The 15,314-nt window shown below is 38.7% G+C and overlaps 1 protein-coding gene across 1 annotated transcript in view; it reads left to right on the top strand.

Moving 5' to 3' along the window:
* The window catches only part of LOC114667806 (aminopeptidase N-like), a 95,064-nt gene that overhangs the window by 24,534 nt on the left and 55,216 nt on the right, over positions 1–15,314 (top strand). Inside the window, exons 5-7 of the mRNA XM_028823279.2 lie at positions 2,105–2,259; positions 7,255–7,368; positions 8,550–8,693. Of these exons, the coding sequence (XP_028679112.2) occupies positions 2,105–2,259; positions 7,255–7,368; positions 8,550–8,693 (413 nt within the window). The remainder of the gene's footprint in view (positions 1–2,104; positions 2,260–7,254; positions 7,369–8,549; positions 8,694–15,314) is intronic.

Here is a 15,314-nt window from a genome sequence, read left to right as displayed (position 1 = left end):
AATCTAGACAAGAACAGGCCATTCAGCCCAACAAAGCTCGCCAGTCCTATTACCTTAATTGTTCTAAAAAAAACATTGTCGAGTTTTGAAAGTCCCTAAAGTTCTACTGTCTACCACACTACTTGGTAGCTTATTCTAAGTGTCTAAACCTCCTAATGTTTGTGCATATTTACCCTTAACAAATTTCCAACAGTGTCCTCATGTTCTTGATGAACTCATTTTAAGATAACAGTCTCAATCCACCAGACTAATCCCTTCATAATTGTAAACACTTCAATCATGTCACCTCTTAATCTTCTTTTGCTTAAAATAATCAATCTTACTAGAGATATCAAACATAAATTATAGTGAATTTAGTTGTTCCTAATCTTAAAATAAGCTAAAGAGGGCAAAGCTCTAAAAAAGATTTATTGACAAAAATAAGAAAGGTGGGAAAGGGGAAATATAAAGAGTAGCAAAATGCAAAATACAAAATAAATAAACAAAACAAGATTCTGGCTTATGGTTTGGGTTGCAGTCAAAAGCCTTGGGAGACTGATCCCCAGATGCTTAAACCTTCTCCAATGACATGGAATGGGACTCCTCCGGCAGGGAAGGAACTCAAGCTAGAGCATGAGGTGGAGAGGTACCATCTAGATATAGTCAGGCTCGCCTCAATACATAGCAAAAGTTCTGGAATTCCTGAGGAGGGGCTAGACTTTATTCTGTCCAGGAGTTGCCCAGGATGAAAGATGTTGGATGAATGTGGGCCTACTCATAGCCCCCACCCCAGTATGTGTACATTGGAGTTTTTCTCTGTAGGCAAGAGGTTTGCCTTCCTGCAACTTCAAGTAAGAGGAAGAGCTCTGACTATTATCTGTGCTTATGCACCACCAGTTGACTTAGAGTATTTGTCTTCTTAGAGACCTTGGGGGGAATCCTGAAAGGTGTTCCCTTTGGAGACTCTATTGTTCTTCTGGGGTACTTCAATGCTCAAGTGGGCAATTACAGTGAGACCTGGAAAGGTGTGATTAGGAGGACCGGCCTACCCAATCTTAACCTGAGTGGTGTTTTGTTGTTGGACTTTTGTGCTAGTCACAGTTTGTCCATAACAAAAGAAAGAAAGTTGGACAAACTAGGTAGAACTAAATATGTAGTGAGGATGTGCTGTGAATGCTTGGTAGTGGTCCCTGTCCTTCATTGCTGAGGCAGCTGCATGGAAATGCTGCTGTAAGGTCATTGCTGCCTGCTGCTGGGGCAATCCTGGAACCTGGAAAGAACTGTTTGTTAAATGCCATGAAGATGAATTACAGGTGCTTTTATTTCCAATCTCAGTCAAGAAGGACAATAGGGAAGATAAGTCACATTTGTTATGCCCCTATTAAAAATGAGGAGATTTACCATTCTGAGAGGTGAACTCACAAGGGGTTCTGTACATAAAGATGTCTGCAGAGGACCTGGTTCCTGATCTTAACAGCATGTGTATACTCTCATATTAATCTCCTGGGCAAGTAAAGCTATTCTGGGCTATCACTGCAAAGAACTTGTGTGCAGATCTCTAGTGTGTTACATACATACTGGCCAATTCATGCTAGAGAGCAGGAGCACCTAAACTTTAAAGACCTTGACCTGTGGCACAATGTGCTTTTATGCTTATCCTTAAATTTGAAAACCTAAACCCTACTGGACATTCCTGTCATCTCCTGTAATGGTTTGTTTTCAATGCTCTGCCACTGTATATTCATAATGTCCTGTCAAAGGCACACACATTGAACCACTAGTCCAAATTATACCATTCTGAGCTGTCTATTTTATAAGATATTTGTGTGAACAGTTTCAACACATATGTGACATGGTGAACATAATTTTGTAGAACACCCACCCAGAGGATTCATCTCCATGACTGCTATTCCGTTGCAGGGCACACTCATCCACAAAGCCACACTTACTCATATTGATCCAATTTAAACTCATCCAGACATTGACTAGGTTTAGATTTCATCACCATCTCCTCAGAACTGTGAGGCAGCAGAGCTACACACTGCACAGTATTGAACATTAAAGCAATTCAGTTTACCTTTGTAAATTGTATAAAATATTTTTGTATTGTTTTTGTGATTTTCAGACCAGATTGCTGTCCCAGATTTCAATTTTTTTGCCATGGAAAACTGGGGCTTGCTTGTTTACCATGAGAATGGCCTTCTGCTTGATCCAAATGGTTCCTCGACTCAGAACAAAGAGAATATTGCGTTCATTCTTGCTCACGAATTGGCTCATCAGGTAACACGCACAAAATAAGTTTAACATTATGAAGTAAGTCTGTTTTAACATCACATCAGAGCAATTGCAAGTAGAACTTCCCAACAAGAAGAAAATTTGGTGTTAGTGCTTAGATCTGAAAAACAAGCTGGAAGTTTGGGAATCATCTATAGACCCTTGCTTTCTCTATGTAGTCCTTTGCCAGAGATAATGAAACAGTAAGCATTGGTGAGACAACTGTGATTAAAAATGTTAAGTCCTCATCGCAGTGCAGTGTCATTTGAATGTCATCAGAAAGTGATATTGATTATTAAGTTAAAAAAAATGGAGCTTCAATCAATCTTACGTTAGTTTCTGGGGCCATTGTCAAGGCAAAGACTGCAGGGGAGGGTGTCTGAAGTACTGATGGGGCAACAATTTTGCATTTGAAATGCTGTACAGCCTTTTAATAACTTCTACATTCACCTCTCTAAAATGTTTGTAGCTGTACATATTTATAACTTTTAATGCAAGATAGGTACCAGTGGCGGACCGTGCATTTCACACCTAGGCCTTCAGTAGTGCTCCGTCTGAATCAACCCGCCCCTCAAAAACTAATTTATGGTTATAAAAACCATCTTAATATGCAGAAATACAGTATAAAGAGCCATTGCATCGCAGATAGATAACTCCTAAAGCCACAATAAATGCCTTTATTGAATAGACAAACCAGGGATGAACAAATTCCTTTCTACTGCAGCTACAGGCTGCGACACACGTAAAAAACACCAATAATAACTCATAAACTTGCAATACTATTTAGGAAAATTGCAATATTTTACTCACCAAAAGTTCGGATTATTTGTAAACAAAATCCATCCTCCTCTCTTTCCTCAAAAACAGTTCAATTACTCTGTCGTACAGATTATCCGTGCGCTTCAGTTCCATCACGAAGTCCCTTTCTATCGCCATCGAAGCTAATGCTGAAAGTCAAACCTGCCCTGTCGTATTTCTGGCATAAGTTTTAATTGAAAGGGCTGAAAATGTCCGCTCGACAGAAGCAGTGGACATGGGAATGGTCACCGCCAAACATACCAATGTGTACAGCTGCCCCATGATGCTCTCATTCAGATTTTTATATTACACCATCCTATCCAATCAACGGGTCTGAATACGGTGACGTTGTCGTACGCCTGCTAGAGGGCCCTAGTGAAACCAACTCAAAATCTGATTGGTTGAAGCAACGGTTTAATCGACATCTATTTTGTGTTAGAGGGCCTGCAGAACAGATTGTGAAGACCTCCTGGCAGACTTCTTTGACTTTGACCCTGTCTGGCAACAAATGATGGCTGAAATGTGATTATTTAAATGCTTTAATACGAAAATAAAAGTCTGGAAGCAGCACAGCCATCGGAAAAGCTATGAAAGGAAGCGAACAGACTATTTGGAATTATTTAATAAGTATTCATGGACAAAATATAATTAACATCAGTTTGTGATTCAGATATTTTTTTAGGCCAGCAGAGAAGGCCTTGCAGGCCCTGACGGCCCGCCACTGATAGGTACATAAGCTACATGTGGAATGTAATTGTAATAGAGAAGCTCAATTCACTTACTAATCAAAAACACAGAGACTCAAAACAAAAATAAAGTCAACAGTAATGCATTTTATACCATAACTGATACACAAATGCTAAGAAATTACAACCAAAGATGGTTAGAAAATGTAGGGTTTGGGGAAGTTATGGGGCATTAAAATCTTGAAGGTTGATTACAACGGTTAGTTAATGTAAATTAATTTATATTTACTGTACCTTATCTGAAATGTACTTTATTTTTACCCATTGCTTTAGTTCATATATTAACTTACAGAAGACATGCTGTTCAAAAGATGCTGTTCTTGTTCCTGCTTGTGGTATTTAAATATGGAGTATGAGTCAGTGTGAACTGGGTGGAGGAGCTGTTACTTTGCACTCTCATGGGTCAGTTTTGACATGAATTATGATTTAGTGGTTAGTGTAGTTAGCTGATTACTGACAAAATACAACAATTTTCTAGGGCACAAGCTAAGTTAGCAAAAATGCTTAAAAGTCATGTTGTTCAAAACTGTGGGGATTGCTGCACTTCAGATGAGGGGTGAAGTCTCCTTTTACCTCAGTGTGGCACCAGCCTGGTTACCTTTCCACACTACACGGTGTGATACAATTTTAACTGCAACGTTTAAGCAACTTATTGATTGAAAATATCACGATATAGCTGACAAATATAACTTGTTTGCTAATACATTGTAGTGCATATAAAATATATGTAAAATTAGCAGAGTTACCTGGCACTGCCAGGAGTGGAATAAAGTGCAGGTATAGTCACTAAGTTACTTTCTCATGAGAAAATGTTTGACCTAAAACCAAAATTTTATTTAATAAAAACTGCTGTAGGGTTCATATATGCATACCTGTGCCAAGTCACAAAAATGCCTCCTAGGGGCACTTCCCTGTCAGATAGATAGATAGTGTCAAACGTGTGTGCATAAGGGTTCTGGTGATGATAATTCTCTGCCGCTCCAGAGGCTGGTGCTGTGTGATAGCTCCTCCATCTGCAAACCAAAAGATTTCCACCACTGACATCACTTTCTGTGTCCATCTGCGTGGACCTGCCTCTTCCTGGTGGGCATACACATAACCAGAAGCTCTGCCATCTTCGAATCAGTCAGAACCAGAGTGCTGTCTGAAAAGACATTTTGTTAATGCTCTTAATCTCGTTTTCTCTATTTTTTGAATTTCACTTATACAGAGTTTGACCACAGGTGCCCCAACCCTTCTTTTTGTGTCCTCCTGTTCTTATAATAGATAGTAAGGAAAGGCACTAAGATAGATAGATAAAAATATTATAACGATCACCAACCAAAATACACACAAGAATGTCTGGCTTGGATAATAATAAGAGATCTGTTGCCATCCAATAAAAGGCTTGTAGGAAGGAGTTGAATAGATCCAACTGTGATCAGATCTTCCCAGTGGTGCTACAGGGTTACATTTAAAGTCATTCAACATTGACATAAAGCAGGTCCAACTTGTCCACTACGACACATATTGATGGAGGTTTGTAATTGCTCTTTCCAAAGTCTCGTTGATGAAGTAATCATATATTCAAAATAATTCAACATTAGAGTGTTGGTAACATTTCTGTTAGTGAGTCCCAATTTGCAATATAAATATAAAAATGAATCAGGGTGATGTAATTTATCTCCACATTCTCCCTCTTGCCTTTTTGCTTCTTCTTCTGATTGAATTAGGTCAAATCCACCAGCATTAAAATACTGTCTGGAATAGCTGTCTGGAATAGTACGTTTAAACCAGTTTTCTGCACTACCTAAAATGCCACAGTATCTGAATACACCATAATTTTCATGAGAGGTTTATCCATCTTGTTCAAAAGCAATCGACCATTCATCTTTATTGGTGGCAGACCAGATTCTGAATACTATCCCATCTTTGTTTTATGCCCGCCCTGGGCCTTCTTCGGACAAGCCGCTCCTCTGTTAAGGTGTAACAGAGCTCCTCAGGTGCTAGTGATTACAGTGCTACCAGCTGACTATGGCAATATTTAATGTACTCCACTTAACAGACTCGCTTACAGTTTTGGATGCTGCAGAATGTAAGACAGCCATTAGATCCTTCCTTCCGCAACCTCTTACTTCTCTCAAGTTCACACCATGTCCAAAATGCAATAGAGACGAGCCAACGGTTGAGTTTGTGATGACAGCAGCATATCATAAATTTAAAATAAATTTATATATTTATAATGACAAACCTGATGCAAGATCACATCTGATCTTAACATTAATAGTTTAAAAAAAGTTCAAAAACGAGTAACTACTGTGGGAAATATGGGTCCCTGTGACCCCTGAACCCACAGACAACACGTTCTGACACCAGGTAAAATTCTCAATGATGAATTTATTATAACAAAAGTGTGCACAAAGCACCTCCACCTCCACTATACACAATAAATCAATAATCAATACACTAATCAATCCTCCACTCCCAGCAGCTCTGTTCTACACCCTCCCAACTCGGCTCAGTCTGCTGGGGTTTCCCATAGTCCTTTTATATTCCTTGACCCAGAAGTGCTTCTGTCCCTCAGTCCATGTGATTTCATAGCACTTCCGGGTCAGATGGAAAACTCTCCTTTTCTTCAGCCCGGAAGCACTTCCTTTCTTCCCTCTCCGTGACTAGGGAGTACTTCTGGGCTATAATAGAAACCATTGTGCCTCCCTGCAGTGTCCCCTGGCGACCCCCATGGTATCCAGCAGGGCTGTGCAATAAAACTCCATTGTCCATGGTGCCCTGCTGGAATTCGGGGCACCTCCATGTTGCAGGGAGGACTCCATCTAGTGGCGTGGGGGTATTGGCCGGGATAAACTGCTAGCCATATATCACACTACAAAAAAAAAAAAAAAAAAAAAAAGGAGCAGGCAAAGTTTGGAATGAAACCTGGGGAGTCTGGATAAAATTTGGTGGATTTGGTAACTGGACAAACAAACACACATTCAGCTTTAAATATAAAAGTAGATAAAAAAGAGGGAATGTTGTCCTTCCAGTCTTCCTGTTCTGGGATTGAGTTGTGTTAATGCCTTTAAGTTGTCTTTCAAATGTGTAATTTCCTCAGTATCGTTGACACTGCTTAAGCACCCCAACTAACAGAAATGGAAGAGGGAAGGGCCTGTCATCCCTTGAGTTTCTTCTTCTTCTTCTTTGTCTTCTTCAGTTTTAGCCATTACTTTCTAATTTATCTTCTGTGTGTAAATTGGGTGATTAGGTTCCAATAATATCAACAAGTTGGGTGGTAGTTATTGATTTTGTGGAATCCTCTGGGTATTGTAAAAGAAACATTTGTACTTTTTATTACACAAAGCTGTGAGGCCCTGGCCATGCACATGGTGATTATTCTTTGAACCTTATTCTAGACTTACTGTTCAACATTATTATTGTCCCTTTCCATTTTAATAACCTTTCTCAAACGTTGTTGTTTTTCAAGTGGTTTGGCAATCTGGTTACTATGAAATGGTGGAATGACCTGTGGCTCAATGAAGGCTTTGCAACCTATGTGCAGTATCTTGGAGTTGACTTTGTTGAACCATCCTGGAGCATTGTGAGTTTTGTAATGAGACTTGATCTCAATTAAATGTTTTGTGTAAATGTTTATTTAGTCTTAAAATAAACTCAAAATTAAGGTCTTCCATGTGGACTGTCCTCATTACTACTCTGTGGTATTTGTGCACAAGACTGAATCTGAACTGGGATCTACCAAATCTAAACTATCTCATCAGGAGTAAGATGTGCATGTCTTTATATTAATATTCACTTAACCTGGAGAGTTCAATAGAGAACATATTGCTGAGAATAAACGACAGACATAGCAGGATATCTGCTCATTGGTCAGATACCAACCATCTTAACTCTGATTTTGTGTTTTTTATGTTTTGTTTCATTAGATATGACTTATAAAATGTTATTGACCAGCCATCTTTACTAGAGAACAACAGGGAATAGGAGATGAAACCAAACCTATTTAACTCTCTCTCAGATTGGCCAAGTTAGCTAAAGTTCAGTATAAGGGGTAACAAGAGAGCCCCAGTTAAGGCATAACATTATGTCAGCTTAGTTGAAGAGGCAAACAAGAGCTCATATCTCCATATCACAATTCATTAGAATCAACAACTCAAGTATTGTGAGAAAACAGCGTCTTATTATTTTACATATCTATTGCTGGTTAGCTTAGCTAACAAGGGAATGGTGTAAGAAATAGTTCTAGCTTAGATGCTTCACTGTGATAAGTCAGCTTAGCTACACTCATATAAATAAATAATGCAAAGTTAAACCTCATCCATTGCTGATCATAAGAACCAACATAGCCCTCCTCGGATAAACATTGACCACACTGAACAACTCCATTACCACACAGAGAGACACAGGAGAAGCAGTCCCTCCCATTTTGGGTCACCACAAAAATATACCAACAGGTAATTCATTTCAGCACACCATCATGACGCCGAGTATTCTTTACTTTTGGTCTTTTCTTTTGGAAGGCAGTATGGTGTAGTGGTTAAGGTGCTGGACTTCAAACCTTGAGGTTGGGGGTTCAAATCCCAATACCGACACTGTGTGACCACGAGCAAGTCACTTGACCTGCCTGTGCTCCAATTGGACTGCCAAAAGAAATGTCACCACTTGTATTATAAATGTTGTAAGTCACCTTGGATAAAGGCGTCAGCCAAATAAGTATTTTTAATGTCTAATAAGCAAATAACGTTTCTTTTACTGTTCTTATAGAAAGACCTGTTTGTTGTCTATGAGGTCCATTATGTCTTTGGAGTTGATGCCCTTCCATATTCTCGTCCACTAAGTGCCAAAGAAGAAGAGATAAACACGCTTGAAGACATTAATGGGGTTATTGATGCCATCACCTACAGTAAGGTACAAAGCTTTGCCAGCTTAAACAACAAGAATAAAATATTTCAATGTTGGGTGGGATGGTGCCTCACAGCTCCACCAGACTGGGTTCGACTCCTAGCCCAGGTAGGTTGTTCAAACGTTTTGTGTCTCTGTGGCTTTTTGCTTAGTTCCTCCAGTTTTCCTCCTACATACAGGGTAGGAGAGCTGGAAACTTTAAATCAGTCCACCAGTTTTGTGAATGTGCCCAGAAATGACCTGGCACACTGCTCTGGGTTGGTTCCTATTATCATGATTGGCTCTGCTTTCCAGTGACACCAGTTAAAGTGGGTAAAGAAAGATGCATATTTCAGTATAAAATACATTACTAACTTCAGCAATGCCCAACATGACAGTCTGGTGGTATCTGTCTGGAAGACATGTAAATGACAGCTATCCTTTTTATGGTCCCCTGTTGCTATCAGCTTTGGTTGTCAGCCTCTTTAGAGACCCTAAATAAGCGTAATTGGCAGTAAACTGATTTCTTATTTCAGCAACCCATGTTACCTGACACTGAATGAATAGATTGTCTGCATTGAGAGAACTCTTGCAGTGCATTGTAGCATCTGTTTGTATTTACTGATCATCTTACTTACAACCAATCTTTGAATGAGCCAATGATCTGTTCACGTACAATGCTTTATTTTATATACTGCCTTTCTCAAGTATTACCAACATAAGGTGCTTTACATGCACGTAAATGTAGTGTATTTTTCAGAATAGTGCCAAAAGTAATGAGAGAACATTAGAAAATTACCATCTGTGGCTTCACCTGGGGTTTACAAATTCCGCGAAGGTCTACTAACAGGAGTGTGCACCAGGGGAACAGTAAATGAGCCTGAGACCAGACATGCAAGTAGATATACAGTATATATTCTTTCATTGTGCCAAAGTTAATCTATAAAAAACATTTTATTATGACAAAGTTAATTTCAAATTTTAAAAACATTTCAAAGTGCAATTATTTGAATAATAAATATTGAGTTAAAACAACTGGCAAAATTGTTCCTTTAAAAATTCAATTATTCAAATTCCATCCATCCATTATCCAACCCGCTATATCCTAACTACACGGTCACGGGGTCTGCTGGAGCCAATCCCAGCCAACACAGGGCGCAAGGCAGGAAACAAACCTCGGGCAGGGCGCCAGCCCACTGCAGGGTGTGCACACACACACACACACACACCCACACACACACCAAGCACACACTAGGGACAATTTAGAATCGCCTATGCACCTAACCTGCATGTCTTTGGACTGTGGGAGGAAACCGGAGCACCCGGAGGGAACCCACGCATTATTGAAGTTTTCATTGCAAAATCCAGGGTTTCAGTACAATACATTTTCAAGGGCCCTAAAATCAAAATAAGCGCATGATTTCTGTCTCTCTCTAACTAAAAACAAGGTCAGACAGGCAGCTGTGATACCAACCTCATCTAGCAGAGAACCAGCGGTCCAAGTCTTTAAACTTTCCACAAGCTCTGTAACTCCAGCGTTTCCAGAACTCACCTAGAAAATCTAAAATGTGCAACTCTGCACTCCATCCAGAGCTGATCACTCAGGCTGATTGACTATACAATCATCTGTTATGTTAATGACTCTTTTCAAAATTTATTTCTCTGTGAATAATTTTTTCTAGAATTTCCTTTCAGAGTTTTGGAGTCTTTGAATTGTAGAGAACTATTATGGGTTGATATTGTGTTGATTTTTGATTTGTGGAATTATGTATAAATTATTTTTCTTATATTTACATTTTACCGTGTTACCATTTTGTATCTATTGCAGGTGCCGCCAATTTATGGTTCCATATTGCAACGTCTGGTTGTCAGATTTGTGGTTTTTCTGCGGGCATGTGTCATGACATCTTTAGCGATGTTTTATTTATTGGCAAGCTTTCAAGGAAGCTAAGGCCCTTTCATCAGGCAAGGTGTAACAAAGAATGATGAAGGGGCCTTAGCGGCCTCAAAAGCTTGCATTTGTAATCTATTTAGTTAGCCAATAAAAGGTGTCATTTCACCCTACTTTCTCCTGTATCAATCTATGGCTAACATGGTACAACACTCTACTGCTATTCCTTTGTTAAGTCAAATTGTCTTCATTATGATCTTTAATAAAAGTTTTAGCTAACAATTCGGCCTTCTCCACTTCTGTTACCATCATTCATTACCCTCCTCATCTAATGGTAGAAGTCTCTTATCCTTATTAAACCCTGCCATTTTTTAAAATCATTCTACAGATATCTATAACTGAAGTCACTTTCACAATACTTTCACAGAAAGACCTCCAGTAAGTCTTTTTAGCCTGTTTCACCGCCTTTCTTACAACTGCCTGGGCCCTTTTATACACAGCTAGCTGTGTAAGCCTGTGCTGTAAAAAGCCCGGGCTCCTAGAAACTATGGATTCTGACACTTCAATCAATCAATCAATCAATCAATCGCATCAGTTGTGCATTAGCTGCTAAGCGAGGTTCTCTTTCCTTGGCAGTTTTGTTTTGCCAACGTGCTTGCCTCCATTGTCTACTAGCGGCTAACCGAGTTTTTCTCTACTCGGAGCTTTCGTTTTGCCGATATGCTTGCCTTGCTTGTGTACTAGTGGCTAAGCGAGTTTCTCTTCTTGGCAGTTTCACTTTGGCAGCAGAGTTGCTTTCTTTGAGCTTCATGCTGTAGTCTTGCACTTCTGGGCCAGACAGACAGTAATAGTAAACATGACAAACTTTAAAAATCTAAAAACAAACAGGTATTATTAGCTAAGCAGAGGCAAGGTAAGGTCAAAAACGTGGCCAGAGGAAGACTGATTCGAACGGAGGCTGGCATGTGAGTGAGGAGGGCCCCGCCCGGCTCCCCACTCCTGACATCACCCACCCCTTGGCCCACAGCGTCTGCCTCGGATTAACGCAAATTAATCTCTCCTGTAAGCAAACTACGGTTCTTAGCGTGATGAGAGAAGTCGCAAAATCAACCAGAATGTTCACAAGGTTTATAAAAGATTACTACCTTAACTCCCCCTTTCTTATCAAAGACTTCAACGAGTAGTGCGTCAGCTCTTTAATCTACATTCACAACCCTATACTCTACGCCTTTTCTATCAAAACTGGCAACGCCACTCCCTTTCCCCGTTAATCTATCTCACTTTATAGTAATATCGCCAGGAGTCTGAAAATTTAAATGTGACAATAGCCATGTTTCCTGTATCTGATACATACTACTTAAAATCTTGGCCATTTGCAATCAAATTTCTTGCGTTCCATTGCAAAATTCTAATCTCTTAGGTAACTTATCAATTTTGGACTGTTGATGCTCCTCCCATCGAGGTTTCATTTACTGTTTCCCATGTGATACATAGTAATCCCAGATATTTTTCTCCAGCTTTCACTATTATTTTAATTTTTTAGTACGTAGTGTTTGTGCCATACAGTTAACTTCATCTATTATAAACATCACAAAGCTCATTTCATCCACTCTTAGAATATCCATTTTTGGAGAACATTGACATTGACACCCTTTCCCTAATTCAGTATTCTGTTCTTTATTTATTTCTCCTCTCTCAACAGTATTATTGTATTTAACTGTTTGTAATGCCTGTTTGTAATGCCTCTGAATACGATACACCTAATTTTATTTTAACTTCTTGAACCTCTTGTGCTTTCCTAAATGCTTCAAATCCTCTACATGCTGCACTATGTTCTCTACCACAATTACATTTAAATGTCTTACCTTCCTTACACTCTTCACATTTCCCACATCTTTCTTTTCCTCGACATTTTGCCGCCATGTGACCAAATTTTTGGTATTTATAACACATCTTATTGGAAGAGGTAGATATTCTCGCACTGGATAACTAACAAATCCAGCTCTATCAGGGAGTTTTACTTCATCAAAGTAAATCAGTATTGATAAACTATTTACTCTTACCCCATCTCTAAAGACTTGTAACCTCTTAACCTCCTTTAATTTAAGTCCTATTAAATAAGCTTTAATTTGTTCAACACAACACCAGTTATTACACCTGTAATTCACTGCAATTCAATCCACTGCAAGAAACCTCAGTTTTGCAAATACCTACCGCCTTCGCCCCTCTGTGACCAAACTTCATACAATGGGTGACCGAGCCTTTGCAGCTGCTGCTCCACAGCGCTGGAATGTCATACCAGAGAGCCTAAGAACACAGCAGATTGTGGGCTGTTTTAAAAAACAGCTAAAGACTTTTCTACTTAGGAAAGCATATTAACAAGAATGCTATAATTATTGTTGTTTTATCTCTGTTTTTATCTTGCTTTGCCTTTGTTTAAACTTTTTATGTTGCACTTTGAGAATTACTGCTAATGTAAAGTGCCCTATAAATAAAATGCATTATTATTATTCCTGTATTTTCATGTGGCAATAATGGCTCAATTTTATTTACCCAACAGTATTTTCATATGCAATGATTTCTCACATTGTTTCATAACCTTACAAACCACTAACACATTTCCTCCTCTTAAAATTCTGGCATTATCTACATCACCTATTGCTGACTTCAGTTCTCTAGTCATTTTAATTAGATTTATAGCAGGGGGTTGCTCCAAATCAATTTAAGTAATGCCTTCAATTCTTCTTGTCTTTTTGCAAGAAAATCGTAATCTTCTTCTTCATTACTAGATGTTATGCCAATATTTTGTTACTTTTAGGCTTCATAGCTCTGGATTCAACTTTACTCCATCCTTCTTCTACTGACCTTCTTTCTCCACCTATCTTCCAGATCTTCCTCAAAACCTTTCTCTGCTCTGCTACCCAACATCCCTGCATAGGTACTTCCTGAAAATGTGTCAAGGGTTTATATATGTACTCACTAACCTCCTTAAGAACTTAAGGACAAATATCCGGTCCTAGTGATTTGATTTGTTTAATTTCAGCCTATTTAATCTGAGCAGCACTTCTCCCTCTACAATTTCCAAATCACTCACACTCCTTAGAAGTCGCTGGGAGGTTATCCATTTCTTCACATGTGAAGACCTCAGAAAAATTTGAGTTTAGAGTATTCATTATTTCACTGTCTGCACAAAGCCAGCACTAAGATAGATAGATAGATAGATAGATAGATAGATAGATAGATAGATAGATAGATAGATAGATAGATAGATAGATAGATAGATAGATAGATAGATAGATACTTTATTAATCCCAAGGGGACATTCACATACTCCAGCAGCAGCATACTGATAAAGAACAATATTAAATTAAATAGTGATAACAATTTGTAATTTGTAAGTTTATTTATGGTTTTATGGTAGACTAGTTGATTTAAATGTTTCTTTTCCATTAATGTTATGTCTTGTTTTAAATGAAACAGTCATTAGTGTTGCTCTATTGTGAAATTGGGAAGCTCTCCGCTACTTAATGGGGTCAATTGACTGCACTTCGATATGGTGGATGAGTGTTTGGCAAGAGACTGAAAGTACAGGGAAAAGAGTAGCTGTGTGGCTCAGTGATTGGCTGCTAGCAGGAATATATACCTCCTATAAGCCAGGGTGAGTTCCTGATTTTTTTCTTTGTTGATAGAAGAGCTTTATTTTTTGTTTGTAGGCCGTACCAGAGCCTGGACTGTTATTAGTACCCTTGGGGTTTACAAGAGAGGTAGCCCTTACTGCTTTGCCAGATTTTTGCACCTGAATTTTTGTTTGCATTTTGGATTTATTTTTATTCTGAGACACAGGTTTAGTGTTTTTGGGTCTCTTCTTTAATTTTTGTTCATTATATATTTTTTGCACCTTGACCAAGAACTATCAAGGATTGTTATAACAACACCTTGACATCTCATTTAGGTTTCTGTGGTCATCTACAGTTCCAGTTGGTCCCTACTACTAGCTGCACACTTGCTCCTGCATGTGGATTGTGACACAAATCTGTATCCTTATATGTGATTGTTCTGTATTCAATGATTGGCATAATCTATTCTTGCATTTTGCCTTGAGAGTTGTTGCACCACTCTGTGCTTGCTCTTGGTGAGTAGCGATGTACAAAAAGAAAGTACTTTGCATTGTTTTCTTATTACTTGAATTCTTTTTTGTGTGTTGTATATACTGTACCCTATTTTTTGATATTCATTGCATGCTCAACCTATATGGAAGGGGATCTCTCCCTGAATTGCCTTTCCCAAGATTTCTTCCATTTTTGGGGGAGTTTTTCCTTCTCTTCGTAGAGAGTCGTGGCTTTCGGGGCGTCAAACAACAGGGTCTGTTAATGCCCATTGAGGCATTCTCAGTGTGATTTCTGGCGATACAAAAATAAATTGTTGTTGTTATACTCTTTGTATAAAACTGAGTTTGGTTTAGTGCTTTGGTTTTGCAAACAGAGTTTTTGATTTCTTAGTTCCAACTCTAATACATTTAAAGACTTATGTTCATTTCCTAATCCTTCTTTAAATAAAATGGATCAGTCTGCTAGTACTGGCAGTAAATTACTTTTTGTGACAGCCCCAAGGTGCATTTAAAGAAAAGTCAAATAATTCCAAATATGTCATATACAGTGTTAAGTGATCAAGTAACCAGAGCAAATTATTATTGCTCAAAGTACAGCAGCGTAAATTGTTAATGAATAGTACATTACATATTATATATTGTATTACAT

The sequence above is a fragment of the Erpetoichthys calabaricus genome, chromosome 17, assembly GCF_900747795.2.
Source record: "Erpetoichthys calabaricus chromosome 17, fErpCal1.3, whole genome shotgun sequence".
Lineage (NCBI taxonomy): Eukaryota > Metazoa > Chordata > Cladistia > Polypteriformes > Polypteridae > Erpetoichthys > Erpetoichthys calabaricus.
This window is presented reverse-complemented; position numbering and strand designations above follow the sequence as displayed.